The 12,802-nt window shown below is 32.3% G+C and overlaps 1 protein-coding gene across 1 annotated transcript in view; it reads left to right on the top strand.

Annotated features, from left to right (window-relative positions):
• Positions 1–292: 292 nt before the first annotated feature.
• JMJD6_7 (jumonji domain-containing protein 6) overlaps positions 293–12,802 on the top strand; it is a gene marked incomplete at both ends in the record, with an annotated part of 50,190 nt that continues 37,680 nt past the window's right edge. The window contains 6 exons of the mRNA XM_051219354.1: positions 293–323; positions 4,111–4,289; positions 4,350–4,547; positions 6,828–7,088; positions 9,288–9,529; positions 12,387–12,585. Coding sequence (XP_051066714.1) covers positions 293–323; positions 4,111–4,289; positions 4,350–4,547; positions 6,828–7,088; positions 9,288–9,529; positions 12,387–12,585 — 1,110 coding nt within the window. The remainder of the gene's footprint in view (positions 324–4,110; positions 4,290–4,349; positions 4,548–6,827; positions 7,089–9,287; positions 9,530–12,386; positions 12,586–12,802) is intronic.

Genomic DNA, 12,802 nt, shown 5'->3' with positions numbered 1-12,802 from the left:
TATATGACTTGCTAACTAGATTTCTATTTCATAACCTATTAGTACTCTGATTTCGATAAAAAATAATGATACTAATAAAAATAAATAATAATTATTAATAATTCTTCTTGAATCCTCTAAATCACTTGCATTCAGTCTCCTATATTATCATGTTTATATGATAGTGTTATTTGGATAGAAATCGACAATCGACAACTTGTAGCATCATTCAAACGATTTATAAATTTATGTAATATATGGATGTACTTTTTGATCATATGGTCATAGATGAAACATATCTCACTGTTACACTATGTTAGATTATTGCAAAACTTATAATGAGTGTAAGCAATCTAATTAATCCTACTCTGATTTTGTTCACAAACATATTTCACTGAATGAACCACAAGATATGAATATCAAAATTTATTCATATTGCCTAATGATTTTTTAATCCCATGTATATACTTGATTCATTAATGGATATTTCATAGTGTACAGGAGTCGCTTAAGTGAGGTGATTATTTCCAAACTATTCTCATCAATCAGTATTGTTACCTAGCTAAACTGGAGTGATTTAATTAATTATAACCCTTTTTCTCTTTTTAAGACTGAGTTCATCAATGTTGGTTAACTTAACCGAAACACCTAAATTGTCGAACTATCTCGGTTTTGGAAAGTAATCTCGGAAGACTTGTAATGCATAGAATCAAGAAGTAAATGTTCATTGATTCTTATAGTCAGTTTTATTCATTTAAATCGTGCACATTTTGCACAAAATTATCCGTCAAAAAAACAAAAACATGTTCCTTGTTGTTTTCGATCTACAGATAATCAGTATAAACATACAACAACACATGTGAACTGAATGCACAAGACATTTCCATAGTAGATTTTCTTCGCAGACAGAATCACCATACAGTAGAAGCAGTATAGAAATGTATCCAAGGTTTTCTACTTACCTTCCATTATCAGCACTAGCCAGATGCAGTCAATGAAAAATTGTTTCGCTAATCGCAAATAAACTTTAATATAAAGTTCAATTATTATGTATATTACCAAATCATTTCGATTTACATTAGACGATTATGAATTATATAAATTCATTGCCTAAAAGTAGTTTCTCCAAGCTCGAAAATTATTCAGTTTATTGTAGGATAGTGAATAAATGTGTCAGGTATTAAAATTATATATATATATATATATATATATATATATCCCTTCATTCATAATATCATCAAAAAACTGAACATTCTCATTATCGAATACCACATACAGACAAACTTACCAGTTATATGTACTGATTTGTTTGATAGTTCACATTCAGCACTGATCAATACAGTGCTTCGATTGGACATATATCTTTAACTCTACCTCCAACATTTGCTACCTATCCAGAAGGCTACAAAATAAATACGGAGGAATTCGTTACATCGAATGCCGTACTGACAACTTTCGGCTACGTAAGTGTTACAAATCTACTGAGTCTAGGTAAGTTTATTTTAAAATTATCAGTATTATTAAGAATGTTCACAATGCTTGGTTATAAAATTAAGTATATGGTCACCGAAACCTTAGTAGGCGATTTTATCATCTATCTGAAACGCACTTATGCAAAGTCCAATTCTCATAAATTCTATCATCAAGGAATGCAGTTAATAGATGCATTCAATGTTTCAGAATAGTGAACAAAACATTTTTGATCATTGCTGATAAAAAACCTTAGTTCAGTGCTTATTCTACATCAGTTTTTAATCAAGAATGTACATATTTTCAGTCGTTTTATTTTATCCACCTTACTATAACTTTATATTCACCGTCAATTCATCTACTATAAGGGTCTTTCAATTTATCATTTATGAACAAAACCGTTTATCAGTTAAGTGAAAGTTTTTACAGGATGGTCATAAACTCATAAGTTATTCAGATAGCTATCAAATAAAAGTAAACACTGGACACTAATTGAATAGAACGCAATTCCAATTTACTTCTAGATGTTTGTCACTTAGAAATGATTTTAAACAAAATGGCATACAAAAATCAATGATGTGGAACTTAGTTATAATAAAATAAACTAGGTAACTTACTGATATAAACTACCGACAAGGAATTGAGTGCAGTTAAATCAACAAGGAATCCTGTATCGCCTATACGAAATAATCGTCAATAGGAGCGCTAGAGGTTTTTTTGATTTCATTTCTAAAGGAGAACATGAAGACTAAACTGCGGAATAAATGATGTCTCTAGATGATGCACCATAGCCCACCAATGTACGTAAACGGAAACAATTGAATCAGTGAGTCGACAGCTACACAAATAATAAACCAATATTGGAATTTCCGGGGTTAGCTTTATAGAATTACTTTTGAAATGTACAATGAACCTTCATTTTGTCTTCAATCATACACATCACAGATACATCGATGAAATGTCAATGGGTTCTCTTCTAGGTCGTGTCCTTCCTGAAACTAGAAAGCGGACCTCTAAAACAGATTGTTAGAAGCTTGAATTTAATAGCCGTTAGATTGGTGATACTTTACTATCGTCAATCAAAATATTGAAAAAGAATAACTATGAAAGTGACTAAAAATATGTACTCAGTAATCAGATTCACATGTGAAGAGAAACTTGATAACAAATTACATTTCTCTAACGTCTTATTAAACAGAAAGCAAAACGGTTCTATCACTAGAAGTGTGTATGGAAGAAGTTCTTCAGGAAGCCAGTACACACTTTAAAATTTGTGCCCATTCATTGCAAGAGAAACTTAGTTAGATATCTTGCAAGTAAAGGTAGGAAGATGTTCTCAAACGACACTAAAAACAAGGGACTAGAGAGTGAGTAGGTGAGAATACAAATTTTAACCACAATCGGTTTAATGTGATTCTATTTTACTAAGTTGTTCATTATTATTATTATCATCCCTATTGTTATTATTATCTCCATCATCAAGACGAAATTATCCTACTATGCACTTTATCACACGATTTATCGTATCACTATCATATTGATTGTAACTTGACACTTTACAACAAATCATTCTGACATTTATTGAGTGATCTATCTAATTTACTTGTGGCAGTTTTGAAGTAGTTATGCTGTAAGCGATGCAAAGTTCACCAACATTGTTTAATTAACTAGCATGCCTTATATTATCCTTTATAATGTAACACAAATATTATGAATTTATAATTATAGAGCCTGATGACGAAGTTACTGAAAATGATTGTTCCCACAGATATTCTTTGCTTTTGTACTTTTTACTTATTATGGTTATTTATGTGATCTATTCTACTGTTATCCTTGAATCACAAACTCCCTTGATTGGTTTAATATTTCCATATATGCATATAAATATCATTTCATATTAGAGTAATGCCTGATGAGGATCTAATTAGCAACATTATTGTCCATTTATATAAGATTTACATACTGAAAACACCATAGTTTACTCAGTTACGTAACAGAATATATCTAAATTGATATATTGTGAACTAAATGAAGATTATTCCAATAACAATAAAAGATGATTAGTTTCTTGTGGCAATATAAATACGATGATGAAAATTCAAATATTTAGAGGCTTATTATAGACCTCCAATTAACAAGATATTACATTTTATCAACTATCATTTCAGAGTTAATAGAAGCTAAGTCGAATTTAACTTCTCATTTAACCATTTTAGATGAAATGATAATATGTAGCATTCCATCGAGTATAAATGAACTTATTAACTGATAATCGATCACACTAATAAGTCGGTTATTATCAGTGTGTGGATACACACTGATGGGGAACCCCATACTAGGACGAAACGGCCATCCAGTGCTTCCAAGTTTTTAATGCTGGTATAGCTTAGACTGACTCGTGGATTCAACTGTTGAAAGTTGATTAGTACTAAACTGAGTATCAATGAAATACTGGTGAAATCACTTTATCATATCCTATACAATCATGTTTCTGTTTTCCTGAAACATCGTTCAATAGTATACGGAGATGATCGTTATTTTTCAGTTAGTTTCTTTTTATAATTATTTCCAATAAATTTCAAGTATTTCTGTTCAGACTGGTTGCTCATGTCTGGAAAACTACATGTTCATATATATTTTGCTTTTCCAAATTTCATGTAGGGGCTTATGATACTTCTCTATCAGTGTCCAACCGCTCAGTTCTTCTAACAGTTTTTATTCAGATCTCTAACTATGGCTTAATATCAACCAGGTTTGAAGCAAAGGTCTCACCGACAGGAGAAAATTCTACGGTGAATGTTTGTGAGAGTCAAGTCTCCTCATTTACAAATTACATTGCGGTAAGATTAATTTTAAGCTTTCTGTAAAAATTAACTTACCTCTTTTCTTCAAATATATAGCCTGGAAAAAACTTTATTTCAATAAAGGATATTCCAGTCTTGAATCAGGTCGAAAAGACTCAATTCTTCACAGTTCAACTAACTGTCACACCAAATACATATTCTTACTATATTCTTGAGGCCAAAATCCAAAATAAAATACTTGGAGAAGTGTGTTACATTGATTACTTGCTAGAAGAAAACAATCAAACACGAAAAGTAAGTTTACTGTGTTGCATCTCGGTAAATCATACATTTGATCGACGAGCCACTGACTTCCCATCTATTTACTGGCCCTCAGAAATCGTCCTTTTTTGAACCTTGAACTGAAAGCAAAAGCAGTGAAACATGAAAAAGTTTTCACTATGAAGATTTAATTAGTTAGAGAAGACGAGAATATCCACAAGATTATGACTGACCATATAATTCTAGCAGCTTTGGGAAAAAGCCCCAAATTGGTAATAAACGTAGTAATTTATTTATAGGTATTTGGAAAAGTGATATCGAGGCAATCCGCTCAATATGCACAACTAACATGAAGACTGTGTAGTGTGGCGTCGAGTCGCGGTTGACTATGATCACCACTACAGGAAAACTATGTGCCAGTTAACCGATAAGATCCCTCGTAGGCCAAATATCAGAAGGCAGTTGATGGCTGTAGTCGAGATGTATTTGTTGGCGATCTCGTGGTATCGAAAGAATACCGATATCGTGCCAGGTTACAAATTGGGTTACTGAGCATAACCGAATTCGTGCAAGGTCACGAGCAACGGAAGAATGTATGTATTTTGGTACACTTAAACAAACAAGTACGGTAATACAATCCCTGGTACAAATGGTTATAATAATAATTGTTTCCATTACACCAATTGCGTTCTATTGATAAAAGCAGGTCACTACAACTGATCGAACGCAGCCCTTAATATCAGCAAAGGAAAAAGTAAGTCTTTAAAAATGAATTTGTACTCAGTGAATAAGCTAACAGTTATCTAAACTTAACAGTTGAGAACAGAACGCATTTGTGTTTAAAATGACAGTTACTAGGCCCCTGTCTTGATGTGGACGTCAACAATGGTGTATAGGACATAACCATTTGGCGAAGCCCATATGTGTGCCCTCGGTTTCACTAATACGAAAAATCTGTTTATCGAATCCGAATGAATAAAGCATGATCAATTCATTCTCTGACTTTTTTGAAAGTTCCAATGTGTGTTGACTCGTCAAAGAGGTTCCAACATTTTTCTCGGTTTCTATAGAACTTCTTGCGAAATTTAAAAGAAATTCCAAGAGATCATTTTTAGATTCGGAGATTTCTAAATGACTCAGGTACGACAGAAATAACGCTACCGATGTACATTAACAAAATCACCTTATTTCCTGGAAACAATAAATTACCATTAAAACGTCAAACATTATGACATTGTACTCAAATGAATACATTATGATTGTAATTATGAAATGAAACAACCCAGTCAGTTCACCATAAATAAGTGAGACCAGTAAACATGAATCCTCAGTTATGTAAAAGTATGGTAAATGGAGATAGTACCACTTATCTCAAATATGTAATAGCTGGGAATATTTTATTGTGAAGGTATTCCATCGAATATATTAGGAGGATATGACTGCAAGATAACCTGTCGTAAAATCTCGTTAAGCGAACATTAAAACGAGAATAACTTAACTGATTACCATTTCTATTTGTGAATATTAGTATTGTCATTATTTTCATGCTATGATATAATACCAAATCAATAGGACTGGAATTCGGCATATGTATACTCATTAGTGGAAGGTGAAAGAAGACTATCGACTAAATGCATATGACAGGCGTCAAATACCAGTTTAATTTCTGACTACTGATTTTGGAAGTGGAAAGCAACTGATTTAACTATCCTAGGTGTTAATAATCTTAATAAAGACTGGAGAAATTTAGTTATTCTATTGCTTACAAGATTATAACGTTTTGCATGGAACAACGCCTACTGATGAAAGCGATTAAAATGCGTGTTCAGAGTGATTTTCAAAGGTTAGCTATATGGAGTGGAAATGAAGTCACAGGACGTGTTACTGGTTTACATCTTGCTTGAAACCACCTATTGTGGAAAAATGTAGTATAATCATTTGCATAATCGAAAAAAACTCGTTTCCCATACTTCACATCTAGTAAATGAGAAATATAACAAAAGCAATTTCATTGAATTATCAATATCTTTATACTATAACACGAATTCACATGTAATTTTATTTCAACAATTCTCAAAATATTCAAGTCATACTTCAAACATTCAGAAACTGTTAATAGAAGGTAACTATTTCTGAACGATAATATCCGATACCAGTAATATTCAGAAAGAGGTTAACACTTCCATGAGGTTTGCAATTCAACACTTTTATTTGTTCCTCTTTGCCTGTAATGAATATTGTCCACTAAGTAATTTCGTTGTACAACATTTTGATTACTTTCTTCTCCTTTCAACTCACTTACAAACACTACAGGTTAGATTAATATCAGAATACACTATATTGAACTCACGAAGAAGTGGGAGTAGTACACCACTTGGTATATTCGAAAATAAAAGTGCCCGGAATATCACTTATAATTTTGTGTTTGGAATCAAGTTATGCTATGACACCAGTTACGTAACGGGTGATGTGATCCAAATACAATTTACTTTAAGTACAGATAAATTGGCTGTGAATACACAGAATGTTGTATTTTCAATAAATTCTATGGTCCAACCACCATCGATTATTCCTGTAGGTTTACTTCATTTTTTATTTATTAGTCTAATCTAATCTAAAGCACATACTTCGATAATATATTTCGTTTAAACATCTAACTTCATCTGATGTTATCCTATATATATTACATGCATATCTTGAGTTAATGATCGAGTTGCTACTGAAATATAGTGTATCTATATGTTTTTGTAATTGACTAGTGGATCGAGATGGAATAAGGAATAACTGACCAAGTTATCAATGTAATTACAATCTAATTGATAATTTTATTACTGGATTAATCCTGAAAGTGCTTTTTTCCTGATTTACTACTTTTTCAAACAGATTATAGCAGAGACCTTAAAACAACTTGACAATTTAGAAATTTTACTAACTTTTCGAACAAATGAAATGTTAAATTGATAGCTCTGAATATTCAATGGTGACTGAGAAACTGAAAAAATAAAAATTAATAGAATGCAAATCCATAAAATAGAATGTTAAATTGAATTTGTCTACTTTGAAATATCATCACCAGCATGCCATTTAATGATTTCAACTGAAATGAGCGTTGTGTAGATTGTTTATGATAGTAAAGTGATATGTTTGTGGAATACTTTATTGAGATGTGCTCAGTATGGATACCCCGAACTCGATGATACACATTGAAAACACAAAGACTGGTGGTAAGGATTTATTTGACCCTGCATATAAATTACAATAATATATGAATACATTACATCTTATATGATTTCTTTAGTCAGATTAACTGACGGATTTGCATAATTCGAACTGAGGAGTATTTATTATCAGGTAATTAAGAATTAAATGTGCGAATACAGATTTACCATATCATACAATTAAGCATCTATAACCAACATATGTAACTAATTAACTGAGTTATAGAATTACTCCTCAAAATGTGATTCAATATCACAGACGACCGATTTCACATGTCAGTCGTACTCCGATTGTGATTTAGTCATTGCTTGCAATATCACATATCTCACGAAATAACATGGGATCCTTTTTCCGTGATATATTTGTAGTAGCCTAATGAATAGGAAACTGTATTTCTGATGTTTCACGAATCAGCATGAATTACTTCTTCATAGAATAGACCAATGAATCATATCAGTACAAGTTTAAATACTGCAGAGGAACAAATCACGTATTTAGTACAAAGGAAACAAGTCTGATCATGCTATTGTCATGCCAGTCGGGTCAAATTGGATCTAATATTAGGAATATTTGTATGTAGTCATCTGTATCCGAGTGTGTGAGAAAATGTGATTTGTGCAATGTGTGAGAGTGGTGCTAATTTTATCGGTATTTATAGTTTTAAATTAATAGGTTTGATGAAATCATTTGTTTGCACCAAATACTTGTATTACTGCCTTGGGTTATCCTAAACAATTCACACATCCATTAAAGTCGTAAGTGTAAACTATTCGATTACGACTTAGTGATCTAAAGGTTAAAACTCCGACGGCAGAATTCAACACTGTGGATTCAATCATTGATGCAATTGTGAATACATATACGTGAACGGGGAATATGCCCACTGCTTTCAGATTCTTAACTGTGTTTTAACTGGGCCATATACATGATGTATACTATAAAGCAACATTGATTGGCTCATTATAAATCAATCATGGAAACATTCTGAATTCTCCCATAGTGAGAATGAAGTGGCAGTTCGAAACAACTGTAATATAACCGTTCACTGCTACATATTTTGATCATCGTTTTCTTTGGTAAAGAAAAGTTGTATGAGAATGGCGATAAAGATTAAAGAACGACCTAGATATCTTTTCTTTCTGAAATTATTTTGACTTTAGTATTAAATATTTGTTCATCCTATTCCTTATATCTGTAAATACGTCAATTATTATGCAATAGTTTATTTGTAAATATTCTGCTGTTATACTTACGGAAAGTGAATCATCGAAATAACTGTTATTTATCTGCCTAAAGAATGACATTTCATAAGAAAGTCACTAATCGAATAAAAAAGATACTAGTATTTGTGATGGAAGTTTTCGCTTTTGTGGTCACTTCCTCTATTTAATTATATGCTTACCAGTGTTAGACGGAAACAAATTCGGCTTACAGAAGCTTCTGTCACTCGACTTGAAACCCATAAAAACTGTAAACGAATGTAAACTAATTTTAGAACTTTATAAACTATAATCTGCCTCATTGTTGCTGTTTGTAAACTCCTCCTGAATACAGCCGTCCAAAGTTCCAACACTTACGATTGAAAAAATAGAACCACGAAATTCACAACCACTGGTCAACTTTGCCGCCATTGTTGAATGTCGTGTGAAATTTTCTGAGGATTTAGTTTACACAGCAGTCACTCTCGTGATACAAGCGAATCCAGCTTATGGTATCATAATTAGAAAAAATATCCAGACAGTTGGATATTTATTAAGAACTATGGCTCCTGTTTCGCCTTCTTACATTACGAAACCGTAAGTAATAGCAATTAAGTGTACCCATTTTATTTCCTCTATGATAATTATATGTCTAATTATCCCTTACTGTTTCAAGTTTCAACAACAAACAAAGCAGTTCTCATAAAATGGGATCTTTCATAATCAAGATTATTAAGCACAGAAGAGTAAAAACGACGAAGCTCAGACGAAGTAGAATAATGATATGTTAAATGGTCATCAAGAAACATCTAGCTAGCACTCAACTACGTCGTTCATCTGCACAAATCCAACAAAATAAAATACTTCAAATTTTCCTTCATACATCTTGAAGGGTATAGTGATTGCTTGTGTGGATAGGCTTTGATCAGAAATCACTAGAGTGGTAATTATTTAAAAACTGACTAAGGCATTTTCATTATATTTCTAAACTAAAATATTCGCGGAAACTTAAACTTGCTTGTAGATAAAAAACGCTCCTAAATAAATAACAGAAACCTTTTAGAATCATTGTATAAAGAAATTCGAATGATTAGTGGAGAATGCACGTGCAAAAATATACACAACTCCAGCTACACATATTCAGCTTCATATCCGAATCTATTTTTAACCGATTTATAAACTTGAAGTGGCATGTTGTCAAGATTTGAGAATCAGATATTGAAAGGAAGTTATGTAATAATCGTCTGATAAAAAGTAGTGAAGATAATTGTCCACTTGATTGCGAGTAAGAACAGAACATTTAAAATGTGTAATAATTGCTACTTGGCAGTTGTGGAAACAATTGGAAAATAGGAATAATATAATAAAAATAAAAAAATAGATTATGGAAGATAGGAAGGGTGGTTAAGATCATGGAAGAATGAGGGACTGAACATACTGTTTGTGTACGCAATGTTTATGTTTAATCTGGTGGACGGCAATAGTCTCTGCTGTACATGGGATTTTTATTCGCATTCCAGTTGAGCTAAATCTTCTGACCGTATGTATGATATTGAAGCAGGCTTCCGATGGGGTGGAGTGGCCGGAATTGACTAGATACCCAAAGACTGAGATTTTGACCGACTTCTGTAATTTCATACACATAGTTCCCTTTATCATTTTGAAAAGAGCAAGAACAAAGATTCTAGCAGAATAGCATGAATTCATTTTATTTCGTAGTTTCTCGTCAGCTGCTTACAACCTGTGATATTTAAAAATCATAATTACATAATGGGTTTAAATTGCTTACTGAATATTGTAAATATATACCTAATGTGAAAGAATATTCTACAACGTTAATTGTGACGACAGTTCAAAAGTGCGTTAGAAACAATTGATTACATAATGAATAAACATTGATAGGAATATAGTGAGTAGAGTTGAAAGATTATTAATTTGAAAGATAGTTGAAAAAATAAAATAAAATCAATGATGTAATAAATACAAAATAAAAAAGAGAAAAAATTTTTTAAGGTGCAGTGAAGGAATATTTGTCACCAGGGCAAGGAAAGATTAACCACCGTCTCTTTTTGAACACTTAGGTCAGGTTTTTGACGCTTGATGGCAGTTTTTAGCAAGCTTCAGAAGACTGGAGTTTGGCTGTTTACTAATCAGCCTAAAGGATTGTAAGGTATCTACCTGATGTCCTGTATCAAGAAGATGTTTGGTGATTGCACTGTTCAGAGTCTTTCTTTCTCTTGTTCTAAGACTTTTTGGAACATGTTCGAAAAACCTAAGATATGCTCTCCTTTCAGTTCGGCCGATGTAGCTGCTTTGGCAGATACACGTAAATTTATACAGTTGGCGGTAACATGAAAGGGTTGCTTATCGATCTTTGATTGGGTTATTGAATATGTTGTTTTATAGAGAGTTAAAAGTTTAGCAGCCGGATAAGTTCTGGCCAGAGCAGTGTTCAGTCTCCTGTTGATTATATGTGCGACGTTATCACCTTTAAAGTTAAGATTTATATCTATTGGCTTTTTATTAACCGTAGTTATTTCCGTTTTGTTTTCTTCTGGGCTTTTTATATTTGTTAATAAACTTTTGTGGATAAAAGTTGTCTTTTAGACATTTTTCTACGTTCATTAATTCTTCTTCCAGTTTGTCGGTGGTACATATATTTTCTACCCTGTAAAATAGTGTTTTAACCAATGCCTTCTTGTATTTAATTGGACAAAAACTATTGAAATTCATGTAGAGGCCATTCCAATTACTTTTTCTATAAACTGAACGTTGGACTGTCCCGTCTCCCCTGCGTTTTATGGCAACATCAAGAAAGTGGAACATGTCGTTCTGTTCGTCCTCCATAGTGAAATGTGTGTTAGTGTGAGCGTTATTGAAAAGTTTGAGCAGGTGGATTGCATGCTGTTTATTGTTACAGATAATATAAACGTGTCGTCCACATATCTGGAGTATTCCGTTGTTTCACTAATTGCCTGTTTAAGTACCATGTTTTCAAGATAACCCATAAAAATATCTGCCATAATTGGACCTAGTGGGCTTCCCATTGCTACGCCATCGATTTGCAACATAATAAAGAGTGAAATTAAGTCATTCAGTGATTGATGAATATATGCTCTTCAGTGTGGTATCTTAATAATGAAAGAAAAAAAGTTAAAAACTCTGTTTTGGAGTACCTCGTAGAGTTGAATCATTCAATGATCATAAATATTGATATTTAAATTGGGAATAATATTTCTTACAACAATCATGTTTAAATTAGACACAATCACCTACTCTCTGTTATTCATCTGAAATCAGCGTTCACAAGTAGTTTTATTGAACACTAAACTATCTGTAAGCCAGAAAATTTAAAAAATCAATAAATACGTTAATATATCTTGATTAGTCTGAAAGTTAATAATAAATATTCTTATTATTACTATAAACAGTATTTTCTTCTTGATTATTACAGAGATTCAATTATAGCACAACTTAACACGGTATACTTTAACGAAACATGTACTGACTCTCAGTGTGATATAGCATTTCGTTATTCAGTAATGCCAATCACCACAAAGCCATTCGTTATCACCTTCAAGCTTTCCACCCTTGGATCTTTGTTCACGAAGACATTAACAATCACTGCTCAAACTAACTATTCTATTCAGATGGTATGACTCAAATTTTCATCTCAATTTTATTCAACATTTTGTCTCAGAACTATTTCTCATTGATTGCTTATTGCTACGAGTGAGTAACAGACACACGCACAGCTTACAGAGTCAGAAGGGGGGACTTTTATATTTTAGCTCGACTAGGTGTTGTGAATTTTGACAACAGTATCAGAACTACTTAGTTTTTGAAGGTGAATCCTTTGATAATATTTTC

The sequence above is a fragment of the Schistosoma haematobium genome, chromosome 4 (assembly GCF_000699445.3).
Source record: "Schistosoma haematobium chromosome 4, whole genome shotgun sequence".
Lineage (NCBI taxonomy): Eukaryota > Metazoa > Platyhelminthes > Trematoda > Strigeidida > Schistosomatidae > Schistosoma > Schistosoma haematobium.
This window is presented reverse-complemented; position numbering and strand designations above follow the sequence as displayed.